At 43.0% G+C, this 16603-nt stretch overlaps 1 protein-coding gene across 1 annotated transcript in view; it reads right to left on the minus strand.

Annotated features, from left to right (window-relative positions):
- The window catches only part of dachb (dachshund b), a 137756-nt gene extending 123837 nt beyond the window's left edge, over positions 1–13919 (minus strand). The window contains exon 1 of the mRNA XM_033609411.2: positions 12982–13919. Within this exon, the coding sequence (XP_033465302.1) occupies positions 12982–13652 (671 nt within the window). The 5' untranslated portion in view covers positions 13653–13919. The remainder of the gene's footprint in view (positions 1–12981) is intronic.
- Positions 13920–16603: the final 2684 nt, after the last annotated feature.

Raw genomic sequence — 16603 nt, forward strand, 5'->3', positions numbered from 1 at the left:
CCGGTAAACGAGAGAAGCAAAGAAAGTGGAGAGAAGGGAAGGAGTGCGAAGGAGAGAAGAAAGGGAGGACAGAGAGAATAAGAGGACGCGAGAGGAGGAGGAGGAGGAGGTCATTAGGAGAGAGGAACTGATGAAACAGATGAAATTCAAAGAGGAAGATTTGTAAGAGAAAAGGAGGAGGTGAAAGGAGGAGCAGAGGAGAGAGATATGAAGGAGGAAGGGGAAGAGGAGGGATGGAGAGATTACCTGGTGAACGAGAGGAAAAGCTGTTGTGACATTCCCTAATGCGATTTCTAAACCAATCTGCTAAGTGCACCTAAGAGACTGTGTGTGTGTGTTTACGTGTGTGTGTGTGTGTGTGTGTGTGTGTTCACAGGCATCAAATAATCTTGTTGCAGACAACACCCTCCCTCCCTCACCTCCTCCCGCACCTCCTCCCGCACCTCCTCCCCCCATCTCTCTCTGTCACTTGAGGTCCGTCCACACTCTAAAGCCCCGTTTCCATCGAGCAGTTCAGTTCGGTACGCTGTGAAAAGTTGTGGATGGTTCCACTGGGACCGTCCCGTACCGTCCTCATGTTTGGTCCCCCTCTGTTGGGGTACCTAATTGGCCAAAGGGGGGCGCTATAGCAACCGATTGAAATTGCAAACTTTGAATGTGCATATCTCATGCTCCGTATGTCGTAGAGACATGAAACTTTGCACAGAGATGCCTCTCCTCACGAGGAACACATTAAGAACCCATAACCTCCACTTATATAGATTTTCCGCCATTTTGAATTTTTTGAAAAACACTTCAAATTGATCTCTTCCTAGAAAGTTTGAGCGATCTGCATGAAACTGGGTGAACATAATCTAGGGACCAATATCTAAAGTTCCCTCTTGGCAAAAGTTGGAAAACTTACTAAAACTGAGCTTCTATAAGGCAATGAATATTGCGGAGGGCGTGGCTCATCACATAAAGGTGTATAACATCTCAAGGGTTTCACCCATCACCACGCAACTTTGTAGGCATATGACCACACATAATCTGAGGGGACCCCTCCATTATTGACCCCATCAAACAAAATGGGGGCGCTAGAGAGCTAATTTCTTATCTAGACCTAACCGCCATATTGATTTTTACTAAACTTGGTAGATATGTAGAACAGGACGCCTCAAGGTGACTGGAGAAATTTAACTCTAACTGGCAACTGGGTGGCGCTATAACAACAGAAAAATGCTTCAAAATGGCTAAAATGCGACCGATCGCTGTGGCTCCCCCTGTGGACCAATGTTTTTTCCAATCTTTGGTATGACTAAGTCATGGTATGGTATGCTGTACTCTAAGGGTATGGACTAGTATATATTAATTTCAACCGGGTTATGTGAACTGCATATATTCTAATCCTCACTCGGAGAAAAGAAAGCGTTGCGGAGCATCGTTCCTGTGGGCTACAGCAACACTAAACCCCTGAGCTTGCCTGAGAAGGACTAAATGCACAAAGCTTCTATTTTTAAATATCCCATGGAGAGAGACTCTCACTGCAGCCTGTTCTGTTTTGTTCTGAAATTGTCGACGTGCAGCCTCGTTCTGTGGACGATCAACGAGGTGCAGACTGATAAAGGAGGAAATTAGTCGCCAGGAACATCCCTAGTTTACAATGCAGGACTTTTACTTGTAACTGAGTATTTTTACTTTGTGTTATTAGTACTTTTACTTCAGTAGAGAATCGTCATACTTCCTCCACCGCTGGCTGTCGCACATAAACTACAAGTGTCTCTGGTCCTCCTCCTTTTGAAGACTATTTCCCTGAAAAGTTGAGACTGAAACAGCCTTTGTGAAACATTATCTATTTGCCAACACACACACACACACACACACACACACACACACACACACACGTTGACCTGCCTCTCCCCTCTTGCTGTTTTATTCAGTCCACACACACACACACACAGACGCAGGGGGAGAGGATCAGTTCTTCTCCGTGGTGACAGAGGGTCATATTTCTTACTTTGATCTTCACCTCCCTCCCTCGCTCCGTTTTCATCCAGGAGAAAAAAGAGAAAGAGAGAGAGACGGAGAGCATCTTTCACTCTACGTCTCTCGGCCCTGCTGGTTGGTAGGTTGGTAAGTGAAGCATGAAACCGCCTCCTCTGCCCCTGAGACACACACACACACACACACGCACACACACACACACACACACACACCTCACAGCCACCGAGTCACACGACAGAAAACATAATAAAGTGTTAGTGATAATCTATGATGAAGAGTGCGGAGATGCAGAGGGTGGGGTTCACTCTCACAGCCAGCAAGTTATAATTATTCTGTGCTCATGTTTTATTAGTTTTAAATGGAAACTTTGTGTTTAATCAGCCTGCAAATATACAGTCACAAACAACTGCAAATAAGCAGCTGGAGCCGAGAGACAGGCGATGTCAGAGTGTTGCAGCTGTCTAAAAACAATGCACACACTCCAGCCTATCAAAATCCGTCATAAGTCACGGTTCAAATCGAGTTAAATTAAATAGAATAAAAGTAAAGAATTTTTATCGCACAGTCTTGAAAGTTGGGACATGTCCAAAAAACACTTTGCATTATTATTATTTTGATTTTTTTATATTATTTATTGCATATATTATTTTTTTATCTTCTAAATTTGCCTTGTGCCAGAAGACACTCGTCTCCGAGACAAAAATTTACAACTTTAAACAATCAAAAAAAATGTGTTAAAAGCCTCGAAAAAAGTAACTAACTTTTTGCCAGCTCCGTAAGACGTAAATAAGGAGTGCTGCACTGGTTTAAGGCCACGTCAGCTCTGTCAGATCATACCTCTGACACCCATCATGTATACCAGGCATGTCCAAAGTCTGGCCCGGGTGCCAATTTCATTCGGCCCTCGGCTTGACTTTCAAAATATACCACATGTGGCCCTTTACACAATAATGGTCGATCGAGCAAGATCACTTTGCATTTTTACCCTTTACCTCACAATGATAGGATTACCACACACTTTGTAGACAGGCATCTGATAGGGCGGCCCCCTGATAGTCGACCAAACGTTAGTCGACCACAAAGGTCATTGGTCGGCAAGATTTCATTGGTCGCTTAGCCGCAGAAAAAAACGTGAAACTCTTTCAGGAGCTGCACCTTGACAAAATACATCCAAACCTATATGACTGGACCATGTGGGGATTTAATTTGAAAGGACAGACACAGGAAGTGTCCACGGAGTCAGGTTAATTTCCAGGGCTGGTCGGGCAGGAAATCCAAAGTGTGGGATCATTTTGAGAAGGTGAAGGACGAACCCAAGGTGATATGTAAACTCATCTTCATTGGTTGACTACAAACATGACGTATCATCTGAAACATGGAAGTAGCTACATGCCCATTAGCCCACAGCGTCATTAACAGGCGGCTCGCTCAGTGTGTGACGTGCACTTGTAGATAAAATATAGGCCCTACCAGAAATCATGACTCAGTTGCTGAAGATAATCCACAGACCTCGTTGAGAGCAGTTTCATGTAGGGACTATTTTCTTTCTACCGAACTACACCCACCAATGGTATGACTGAAAGGAAGCATGCGTCTACTGCTAGCTCACTTAGCACCACTGAGCGAGCTAACGTTACAGCTCAGCCGAGGAGGACGCAATTAAGGTTTACATCTCACGCTGTCACGAGTAGACGCACACTTCCTTTCAGTGATACGGTTGGCGGGTGTAGTTCGGTGGACAGAAAATAGTTCCTGGATGAAACTGCTCATGAACAAGTGTGACTGTCCCTTTAAATTCACGCTGTCATAATTTATATCACGATTTATGTGAATATAATGTAACGTAGCACTTTATGAATTTCTGTTTCAGACCTGAAAACTGATCGTCTAATGGCCGATCAATGACGACTGACGCGTTGTGTTTAGGTGCCGCCTGATTGGCCGCTGTGTGGCTCTTAAACGCTCACGTTCACACTGCAGCGAGGTGACCTCAGCTCCCCGCCGGCCAACGCTTTAACCTTTATCAATTAACCAGCAGCACAAAGCGGAGCTGAAACCAGACACACACACACACACACACACACACACGAAAACCAGCAAAACAAACACAAACAACACACACACAAATATCAGCAACACACACATACACCAACAACACCGGCGAATATGAACACCGCCGCAGACTAACACACACACAGATGTAACCCGACCCAGTGTGACAACTGATAGCTCTGTTTGTGCATGCTAGACAATCACACACACACACACACACACACAGACATACCTCAGCCAGAAGGCAAAACAACTGACCGTGTGTGTGTGTGTGTGTGTGCATGTGTGTGTTTTACAAACCACTGTGCTCCATTAAAAGAACTTAATGCTCCATGTAAAAGAATGAAAAACACCAAATTGATGAAAGGAGTTCACGCTGAGTGTGTGTGGACGTTATTTTGCCAGCGTGTGTGTTTGGAGCCGCAATTCTCCACCAAAACAAAACGACTTTGCTCCCCGTGTGTCACAAACAATACGACCTCCATCATCGGTGTGTGTGTCTGTGTGTGTGTGTGTGTGTGTGTGGGCTCTAACAGCCTGCCGTGATAAGGAGAGCCCAGAATAACACTCCCGACATCAGCAACCCTCCCTCCTGTCACTCACTATCGATTCACTCACACACTCACACACACACACACTTACACACAGAACCATGGAGGTGACAAGGAGGCAGAATAGACTCTCGCTCTCGTCCCAAAAAAAGCTCCACAGTTTGATAAAAATCATCTGCAGGAGGACGCAGCGTTTTTAACTCCAATCTGCGTGTACCTGTGTTCATTTTTACATTCATGGAAATCGTGTTTTATCCAAACCGACGACCTTTAAAAAATAAAACAAGAGTCCGACACCTGCAGGATGAGACAGGAGGCCTTAAAAGGAAGCGCTCATCAAATCTAACAGCGTCTGAAATCGCGTTTCGACGGCTGTGTCGGACAATTTTTGTTAACTTTGTGAGACAAACAACCTGCCAGTCCTGAACACCATGAATGGCTTCTAGGAGAGACTGTCCGATAGTGTGTGTCGGTATCCCGTTTCTATAAACACTCTCGGCTTTAGACGTGGTTGGATGTCAACGAGACCTTAACATAAAAGTAAAGGATAATGTTGTGTGTTTTCTTCTTGTCGACAAACATGATCAAATCCAACAGACGGTGTCTACGAACATGAATTTCCTGTGTATCGACAGCCTGGTTTATCTTCACCCTCTGAGCCGTAGAGCTCCATAGTTGTCCAAAAACACATCAGTGCACTGGGCGACATGATATGTGTAGGGATGGGTACTGAAGCCCGGTACTGAACAAGCCCTGGAGAAATTTTCAAAGACCGAAGCATTGATAAGCTCTGACGTCATCTGTTGTTTTAGCTGTACTTTTATTGGTGGGAACGAAGTGAAGGTAACGTGAGAATTGCTCGAGCTGATGGCAACTACTACTACTGTACGTAAATGGACCCGCACATGTATAGCACCTTTCTAGTCATGCGCCCATTCAAAGCACTTTTTACACTACGAGGCGTAGGAGGCTACCATACCAGGTGCCACGTGCTACTCAGTTTTTAACACACACGGAACAGCCATCAGAAGCAATTTGGAGTTCAGTATCTTGCTCAAAGGTACTTCGACATGTAGGCGGGAGGTCGGCTGGAGGAGCCGCCGATCTTCTGATTGGTGGACAACCCGCTCTGCCACTGAGCCACGGCCACAGCTGGCAAAACTTTATCAGTACACGATAAATAGACAGCGGTATGTCATTCCAGTCCCTCATCTACCATCACTAATGTTATGTCTTAAGCAAGGAGAGCACACTAGTTCAGCTAATAGTGAAGTGTTCTGGATTTTTCCTAAACACAACCATGTGTGTTTGTTGTTGAAGGAAAAAAAAACGTCAATTCGCAGTGTTGTACCGACATAGTGCTTTTATTTTGAAAGAGACTGTATGCAAATGTTCAATTTCCTGTGACAACAGAAGTGTATTTTGAAAGAAGACACGGTGTCCCAGAACACCAACAACCAACACACCCAGGGTACCTTGCACACCGTATCTGGACGTGGAAAGTCCATGACCAAATGTCGATATGTGACGAGGTCGGAGAATGTGTTGTTTGGTTCAGTGTAAAGATTCAAAGCCAGCGTAATGATGGGTCTTTGTCGGCACCGTTCTCCCCTCTTTGAGTGATCCTTGCTTCACTACCCCACAGTTTTAGAAAATTACTTTGAAAATTAAGCTTCATATCTTTGACAAGTTACCCCAGATTTCTGTCAGTAGGAATCAGTGGGTTTGGGGCGACAGACTACAGAGTGAGGAAGTCAGAAAGTATTGAGAGAACACAGATACGCTGAAACTGGGTTTAATGCTCCCTGGCCTCCTGATGAGGAACTCTGACATAGTACAAAGGAGTATTTTCTTGCATTTCTCCCTTTAATTTTGAATAATTAACCAAAAGTTTATTTACTCTTTATTGAAAAGATTTCTTCCAAATGATGCTGCTGCAGATTCCCTCCTGACGGACTTTTCTGTCTCGTGCAGAAATAACTGAACATCATCGGGGTGTTTGCAAGTCACCCAGTTGATGTCATCCCCTTTAAATAACTCACATTTAATTTTCCAATTTTAGCAAGATGTGTGGGAACTCTTGCGCAGCACACATTGTTTCCAGTGGTGGGAAGTAACATGTTTACTCACGTACCGTATTTATATATTATTTTGAGCTGCTTTTACTTTACTTGAGTATTTCAGTTCTATACTACTAACTTTGATTGGATCTCAGAGGGACATATTGTACTTTTAATTACACTGCATTTATCAAACTAATGGAGTTGTTGCACAGATTAATATTTCACAAACAAAACCTATGATACATTTATTAAGTATGTGCCTGTGCTGTAGATCAAACTATCCAACAGTATACATGTGCTCCACCTCCAGCAGCTGTAACATTAAAACGCTGCTGATATGTTAAAGCATCAGCGATGATGTTCATATGCTGTAATAATTATGACAAGTTGAAGAACCACCGTAGACTGACAAACTAAAACTGCTACACTGCTAATTAAACTACAGTTACAGTAAAGTAGCTGCCGTTAGATAATAAAGTTAAACAAACTACTGTTACAATAACGTTTAAATAAAAGTAGCTAATGTTATTTAATACAGTTTACTACATATAAATTTAAATAAACTGCAGTTACGATAAAGTTAAACATGGTAGTTACTCTTTTATAATAAAAGCTAAATACCGTAATATTGTTACAGTAAATAAAGTACTGTTGTAATACAGTAAAACAAACAACAGTTACGATAATATTAAATATAGTAGCTGCTGTTAGAAAATAAAGTTAAATAACGTACTCTTACCATAACGGTAAATGAACTACAGTTACAATTAAGTTAAATGAGTAAAAAAGCGCAATAATGTTAAATAAGGTTTAATTGCGCTGTAAAGTTAAACAAATTATAATAGGGTTAAAGTAATGTTACAAAAAAGTTAGATAAAGTAGCTACTGTTATATAATAAAGTTAATGCACTGTTACAATAAAAATAAAGTGCCTACTTTATAATAAAGTTAAACAAATTAGTGTTACAATAAAGGCAAATGAAGTTGCCACTGTTACGTAATAATGTTCAGTAACATAATAACAGTTACAAAAAAGTTAAATAAAGTAGCTACTATAATAATAAAGTTAAACAGCTTAACAAAGTTTAATCAAGTACTGTTATAATAAAGTCAAATAAAGTACTGCTACAATAAAGTTGAATGAACTACAGTTACAATACAGTTAAATAAAGTAGCTACTGTTATATAATAAAGTTAACGTACTGTTACTTTAAAAATAAAGTGCCTACTTTTATAATAAAGTTAAACAAAGTAGAGTTACAATAAAAGCAAATGAAGTTGCCACTGTTAAGTAATAATATTCAATAACATAATAATAGTTACAATAAAGTTAAATGAAGTAGCTACTGGTTGAAAATAAAGTCAAACATTAAATAAAGTTAAATAAAGTACTGTAATGTTTTATTGTTGAGTACTGTATCGTAACAGTAAATGAGCTACAGTTAAAGTTAAGTTACATGAAGTGGCTACTATTATATTAAAGTTAAATAACGTACTGCTGTCATAAAGTTAAATTATAAAGTGTTACAATAAAATAAATTAAAGTGGACCCACTGGTGTTTTTTATTTTGAAGCACACAGTTCATCTCGGGCAGGAAGTGTTGATGTTTTTGCGTCCAGTCAACAGTTAGCTGTTAGCAGTTGGCAGAAAGTTAAACTGTTACAGGGTTTATTCACTGTGAGCTGGAAGCAAACTAACAGCTCTCCAGTTTGTTAATTAGTAATATCTACAAGTTACGTTGGTGCTCCATGGTCGCAAAACGTGACAATGAGATACATCGCCCATCCCTAATGATAATAATAACACTCTGAAAGGTGCTGTTCTGCCCAAAAAGTACGTGTATTCAATACTTTTGGTGCATTTTTGAACATTTACTTGGTGAAATCTTGAATGCAGAATTTTTTCTTGTTTGTACGGTAACTGTAATACAAGATCTTCTTCCACGATTATCGATTATTTTCCTCATTTTTGCTGTACCTTACCTCGATGACAGCGCAGATCCTGACGAGCACTTAACATTAAAAAACACAAGTTAACCTATACTGTACTATCGACCAAAATCGGCGCCATGAGGCACAAGTGAACCTAAGTGGTCGTCGCTTTTACACACACAGAAACACACATTTGGTTACCGAGAAGACAAAGTATGCAGAATCCCAGTGGGAGTTTTCTTTCTTCTCCTTCTTCTTTTTTTTTAAAGCATTTAATTTTTCCTTTCTTTTCCCAGCGAGTAACGTCAAGAGCGAGAGGGCGAGAGGGCGAAAGAGTGAGGCATTAGAGGAATGTCAATATGATTGGAGAGGGAGAGGAGTGTGTGTTCGCTGTGCGTTCAACAACAATAGCTCTCCAGCCGTGTTGTTCCATGCGCATTCACATGATCCATTATTACCCCTGACATGTACCGCTGGGTGTGTGTGAGGGAGAAAGACAGAGTGATTGAGATGAAGAGACAGAGGAGGGAGAGAAGAGGTGAAAGACGGAGGGGGGATAAAGAAGAAGAGACAATTAGCCCGAGACAGAAATACACTCCTTGATGGTGTGTGTTTGTAGAAAAGACAGATAGGGGTGAGAGGCAGAGGCTGAAGTGAGACTCGGTGATAAAAAGAGTCAAAAATAGCCGCTGTGCTCTGAACATTTCAAGCTTAATAAACTACAGACGTGTGTGTGCGTGTGTGTGTGGTCAGCCAAAAACCAGAGGTCACCCTCCAACAATCCTGCGACTCCACAGCAACACAATACACTGTTAATAATTAGCCGATACTGACCAACCGCCCATCTATCACTTTCATCTTTCAGCAACACAAAAATACCCGAGCACCACACGAGTGCAGACATCCAGTGCGTTCCCACTGCGCTCCCCCGATGTGAAAGTCCAAGACTTTTCAAGGAGTTTCCAGAAATAAGTCGGAGCACTTCCATGAAGCTAAACATGCTTCTCCGCCTCTGCTTTTATTCATGTTTGGAAACCAACATGTTAAAGCGTAAGTGTAAGCAAGTGTATTCATGTAAAGTGGGGGGTTTCTTCTTCCCTTCCTCCCACAATGTATTAGCGCCATTAAAGGCAAGCCGCATTCACTACCAGCAGTCCCTGTCCACAGTGTACCCACGTATGTACAGACAGCTATCACTGTTTTACTTTGACGCTGAAGAAAACTTAAAAACGTTCTGGACTTCTAAGGAGCGTGTTATTTTTAGGCACATTTATGGATGTTTATTCAAGATGGACATCAGATATAATAATGTTCTCAGGAACTGTGAGTCACACTGAATCTAAAAATGTGTGCATCGTGCCTTTGTTGTCAGATTTGACTGAGTTATGACTCACAGAAAGAGTCAGATTTTTGGCGCAAATTGCTTCAGTCAGATTTGAGACGAATCAAATCAAGACAAATGCACCCCCCACTACAAAATAACACCATTAAGGGCAAGCCGAATTAACAACTAGCAGTTTGTGTCCGCAATGTACCCATGTATGTACAGACAACTATCACTGTTTTACTTTGACGCTGAAGAAAACTTAAAAACGTGATGTTTCGCAAGCAGGTTCTGGACTTGTAGGGAGCGCTTTTTTCTCTGTAACTTTTGGGCGCATTTATGGATGTTTATTCATGACGGACATCAAATATAATAATGTTCTCAGGGAGTGTGAGTCACACTGAATCTAAAAATGTGTGTATCGTGTCTTTGTTGCCAGATTTGACTGAGTTATGACTCCGAGAAAGAGTGCAAATTTTGGCGCAAATTGCGTCAATCAGATTTGAGACAAATGCACACCCACTACAAAATAACACCATTAAAAGTGAGCCGAATTAACTTTTAGCTGCTCTCATCTGCAATGTACCCACGTATGTACAGACAGCTATCACTGTTTTACTTTGACGCTGAAGAAAACTTAAAAACGTGATGTTTCGCAAGCAGGTTCTGGACTTGTAGGGAGCGCTTTTTTCTCTGTAACTTTTGGGCACATTTATGGATGTTTATTCACAACGGACATCAGATGTAATAATGTTTTCAGGAACTGCGATTCACACTGAATCTAAAAATGTGTGTATTGTGTCTTTGTTGCCAGATTTGACTGAGTTATGACTCCGAGAAAGAGTGCAAATTTTGGCGCAAATTGCGTCAATCGGGCGCTGAAGGGTTTAGAGTGCCGTCACAGCCTCCATGTCGCAGACGGTGCTTTCATGCAGTGTTTTTGCCTCCATCAGTCCCTAACATTCTGAAAACCTTCAATGTAAAGTGACTAATTTGTATTCGTCTGTTTCAGGTTTTTAATCAAAGTTTTCAAACTTCCGTGGCAGATTTACGTCTTAAAAAGGACGGAGACACTGTTGCAGCTTCAAGCATTTGGTTTTACTTTACAACCAGCTTCAGAAAAAGGAGGAAGAAAGAAACTGCAACGATTTGTCTTTTCTTTTTAGGAATATAACTCTACACTTTTCTGTTTTAAATGTCAGTGGATTTCCTGATTACCTGAACCTCTCATGTCTGGAAAAAAAGCCTGATTCAATGACAGTGAAGAAACAGTATCACAGAATTTAAAACACAAATTAGGGAAAACTGTTTCCCCTCGACAGCAGAACAATTATGAAACAAATTTGCTCGAATTTGACGCCAAAATCTGACCAAACAAACATCACGTGTTTCTCTCAAAATCAGATTTTGCATATTCGAAACAACTGACATTGACTGTGAAAGCGTATAAATAAAAGTGTGTCATCACAGTTGTGGATTGCAAAAGATCTCAAACAAATGAGCCCTCTTTAGTTTTGAATGACTAATTATGTGCAGTGTCTTTCCAAAAAGACAACAGAAACAAAATGTCCAGACCGTCACACACGTTTGTCTTTAAACCAGTGAAAATAACAACCTGCTCTTTGCATCTGAACACTCTGACGTCTCCACCATGAAGAAGTAATTAAGAAATCCAAACTGAAATGATTCATTTTCTGGGAAGTTTCAGAAAATGCAAAGGTTTGGGGTCACTCCAGGCGTCCGCAACAATTATTTAATTTAGCATTTTGATGCTAAAAGTTGCACAAAACCAAATTTAAACTTTTTCGTCTTGCAGCACAGATAACGAAAAATAGTTTGTATTTTGACGTGCAGACTACAGCAACGCTCCATCTGGCTCAGGTGAGATGTTGTTTCCTCTCGTCTCTTTAACATTTTTTTAAAAAATCTGCTTTTACAGCAAGTTTCAAAATGGTGGCGATCCAAACCTGCCGCTTTAGTTTGAAAGGTCAGAGCAGTCGGTTTGACGGAAACGGTGTGACCAAACAGGAGACAGGTAGACCCACAGTGCAGCAGGTCTGCACACACACACACCAACACACACGACTGCTTTACGTAACAGGCGTTAAAAACACACTCTGTCAAGTGTCTGTTTGAACTAAAACACACATTAAAGCTGCATTTTTTTTTCCAACAAGCACACTTTCCCTAACACACACACACTAACACACACACTGACTGGTGAGATATGAAGTAATGGATTATGTGAAGCTTTTTCATAACTTCATGTTTGTTTTTATTTGAGCAAACTACTGAAACATGCTCATCTGGCAGCACACACACACACACACACACACACTTCCATCAAGCTCTAAAGTCGATAGAGTGAAAGCATCATTTCCAACACCGAAGCAAAAAAGAGTGGCACTGATAACAGAACAGGAAGTCAGTTTCAGGAATATAACCGTCACACAAACAAGTCAGTGAGTCAATAATCTTTGTTTTTTTTAAAAGGATAAATATCCTCTTGTGTCACAGGAATATCACGGTAATAACATGTGAAAGGCCGGGGAGAAATACTCCAGGAATACTGTTGTTAGTGATGACCAGGTCACTTGAAAGGAATTACAGGAATGTTATCAGGCACCCTGATGATATTATATCATAAATATTACACAACACTAAATGGGGATGGATATTTTAAGGATGTTGTTTTGAGAACAACCTAATTTTGCCACCCCAGGCTTATAGAAAAGAAGATGTGATTTAATACATTAAACACTGAGTGAAACAAACAGTATAAAAAGTTTCAGTGTGTCCCAAACACACCTGAAGTCTGTGCAGCTGCAGAACAACACTAAGTCCTTTAAATGTATAAATATAAGTGTAGGACAAAAGTCCATCTGGAGCAAGATTTGCATGGGAAATTATAAAATAATAACATGCAAAATAAGCTTTAATCAGGTGTGTAGTCGTCACTTGTCTGGCTGCAAACGCACCGGGACGTTATTGAGCAAACTGCAGAGCTCTCCGCCTGTTTGTGTTACTTTTGGATGAATTCTTAAAAACACTAAAAGTGATTAAAGTGTGCACCGACCTGGCGCTGGTGCAGTCCTGGTACAGCGTCTCGAAGTCCTTCCGGGAGATGAGCTTGCAGCGGTTCACGCCGGGCTGGATTGCGCCGAGCCCCCGCAGGACGCGCACCTGCTCCACGGTGCACACCACCGGCGCAATGTCCAGCCTCTTCAGCTTGGTGTAGACGGTGTGCAGCCCGCCCACCAGGTGCTTCAGAAAGAGGTCGAACACCTGCGGCAGGCAGATGAGCTCCTGGCCGTCCACGCTGAAGCTGGCCACCTTCACGCCGTGCACCTCCACCAGCTTGCACTCGCTGCAAAGACCCGGGCTGGAGGACGTCTGCGCCAAGCCGGGGGAGCCGGGGGTCAGGCCGGTTGCGTTCAGCGAGCCGAGCCCTCCGAGAGGACCCAGAGCGGCACCGCCTCCGGACACAAGCGGGGCGGCGCCGCCGTTGCCCAATCCGGCCAGTGCGCCCCCTGGTCCGGGCAGGAAAGCGCTGAGCATGCTGCTGGTGAGCCGCGGAGATGGGGACAGCGAGTGTGAGTGAGAGTGGGAGTTGGTGTGCCCCGGGCTGGAGGTGCCGGTGGAGGCGGCGGAGGTGTGGAGCGCGTCCGGGGCCGAGCGGTAGAGCGCGGCCGGAGTTGGGGCGCCAGAGCCCGGCGAGAGGAGCGGAGGGGAGCCGGGGAGCGACATTTAGATGGTGGTGGTGATGGAAGAAGTGGAGAGTGGTGAAGAGCGCACACACACTCTCTCCTTCTGTCTCCCTCTCACACACACACTTTCTTCTTCTCTCTGTCCAGTTGGGGAAAAAAACACTTTTGCGTCTTTTCTGCTTGTTTTCCTCTCACTTTTTCCTCTTCTTCCGAATTTTCCTCCTCTCTTCTTCCACTCGCTCCTCGCTCTATCCAGAACACGCTCCCACTCTTGTTATCCGTGCGTGGAAAGCGGACTGTCCGGTCTGTGCGTAAAAGCGACTGGATCAGACTCCAGGTCAGCCCCTGTCCGGGCCCCGCCTCCTCCGCACGGGACTGACAGCTGACCGAGCCAATCAGAGCGGAGTCTTTGCAGGCCTGAGGGTGTGATTGGCTGATAATAAAGGGGAGGACTTTATTACACACCATTGATGTGTGTGTGAGTGTGTGTGTTCAGAGGGTATCGGTCAGATCTCTCCTTCAGCTGTTTCATAAACTTTCTCACGAGCTGCTCGATTCGCTCACGGGAAGTTTTTATTTTTCTTCTTCTGTTTTTTTTTTTTGTCGAGCATCTCAACCTTTACTCCGTGTTTGTGTGTGTGTGTGTGTGTGTGCGCACGTGCACGTGAGTGTGAGTGTCCCTGTGTGTGTGTGTGTGTGTGTGTGTGTGTGTGTGTGTGTGTGTCCAGTCGTGGCTCACATGCGAGCTCTGGTGGCGAGACGGACGCATGTTCCTCACACACTGACCGCTGATCAGAGGACAGATCAGCAGAGTGGAGGTGTGAGGGAAGGTTGGACAGGAAGGAGGAAGGAAGGAAGGAAGGAGGGGAGGAAAGAAGTGAGTGGGAAGTAAAGGAGGATTATGGATATGATTTAAACAAGAAAGAAAGAAAGAAAGGGAGGACCAGATACAAAAAAAGAAGGGGAGGATGGATAGAGAAGACAAAGGAAATAAGAAGAAGGAGACCAAAAGAGGACACAGGAATTAAGGAAGGAAGGATGAATGGAGGAAAAGAGGAAGGGAGAGAATCAAATGACACGTGGTGATAATTTATATCACAAAAGAAGAAGAAGAAAGGGATTAAAAGAAAAAAGACTATAAAAGAATAAGAGCAGAGATCATCATGTAGCACCAGAGAGAATTAATTATCAGTGTGTGTGTGTGTGTGTGTGTGTTTAAGCAGTGAAATGGGATTGAGCGGTGTGGATTACAGACAGACAGGGTTTTATAATCCCGTGTAATCTCATTATACACTGAGAAACCCTGACTGAATGAAAGAGAAAGGAAAAAGAGCGAGGGACACAGAGAGTGGGGAAAAAGAGACAACGACGACGAGACGGGGAAAGGAAAAGTTATAAAGGGAAGAAAGAAATTTAAATCTGGGTAAAAATCTGAGGTCGTGAACGTCAGACGCTCTGCGCAAACATGTCTGATGTGCGTTTGCTGCACGTCAGTAAATTAATCTCAACATTTTTAGCAATGTCAAGATCGTGTTTCGACTACTTCGGAGTGAGACAAGGTTGATATCGTGGACTCAAAGTAGTGTACAACTGGTGGTCACTCACCAAGCAATATATCCCATCATGCATTGCGCCAAAGGAACGAAAGGACTATATGGGACGGACGCGGAGAAGGACATGAGGAAAGCGACATGTTGAAGTTTGTTTTACCAACTGTCAATTTAATGTGAAGTCATCAGTCCCTGATAGGGCGATCAAACGTTAGTCGATCAGAAAGGTCATTAGTCGGCAAGATTTCATTGGTTGCTTAGTCGCAGAAAAAAACGTGAAACTCTTTCAGGAGCTGCACCTTGACAAAATAAATCCAAACATTTAAGACTGGACCATGTGGGACAGACACAGGAAGTGTCCACGCTCAGCAGTCAGACAGGAGTCAGGTTAATCTCCAGGGCTGGTACCTGCGGTTATTCCACAGGCTAGTTAATAACATGTCGGGCAGGAAATCCAGTGTGGGATCATTTTGAGAAGGTGAAGAACGAACCCAAGGTGATATGTAAACTCATCTTCATCGGTCGACTACAAACATGACCTATCATCTGAAACATGGAAGTAGCTACATGCCCATTGGTCGACTGCATGACGTGTGTGACGTGCACTTGGATTTGTACTTAAGAGCAGCATATGAGTTTCACCACGACAGCCATGTTTGTGAAAAAGGTGAATTATATCAAGAGAACAAACTGAGCACTGCTGTGATACGAATACACAAGCGAAGGAGGAACCAGGGGTCAAGGAGAAAAGGTGGGGCGCTGAATAAGAAATGAAAAGGTGAGACAAAGTAAGAAAGAATAGAGATAAAGAGAGCCAGAGACACGAGGGCAATAATTTGTCTCTCAGGACTAATAATGATCAAACTGAAGCTGGACTCCGAGAGACACACAGAGAGGGAGACAGAGAGAGATGAGGTCTTAGCGGAGGTGAATATCTCTCAGCGGGGTTGTAATGACCGATATGAACTTGGACTTTGGGATGTGGAGAGTCGAGGAAGAGGAAAAGGGATATGTGACGGGAGAGGAGGAAGAGTAAAGAGATGGAAGGCGAGGTGACAAGAGAGGGAGAGGACAAAAGTGGAAAAACTTGTCTGCAAAATGCTCTTCATCCCCCACGAGAGAGGAGCGACAGAGGAAGAGTCCGATGTTCCACACAAAAGGCCATTTTGCTGTTTTTTGGCCCATTAAATAACTCGTCCTGATTCATGTCATATTTTTGTGCTGGTACAGTTTTTCTCTGCGGAGTTTAAGAGCTGCGGGGGCAGAAGACCCACTGTCACATGCATGCATGATGTCACACCACTCTGGGCAAATCAGCAGGAAGCATCACCATGTTTGGAAACAGGACATGTTGTTGATTGAGTCCTGGGAACAAAAGAGTGGCGCTTTTGTATTTTGATGTTCTTGATTCAGGCAGATTTAGAAGTACTCGCTGTACAGA

This window comes from Epinephelus lanceolatus, chromosome 22, assembly GCF_041903045.1.
Source record: "Epinephelus lanceolatus isolate andai-2023 chromosome 22, ASM4190304v1, whole genome shotgun sequence".
Classification (NCBI taxonomy): Eukaryota; Metazoa; Chordata; class Actinopteri; order Perciformes; family Serranidae; genus Epinephelus; species Epinephelus lanceolatus.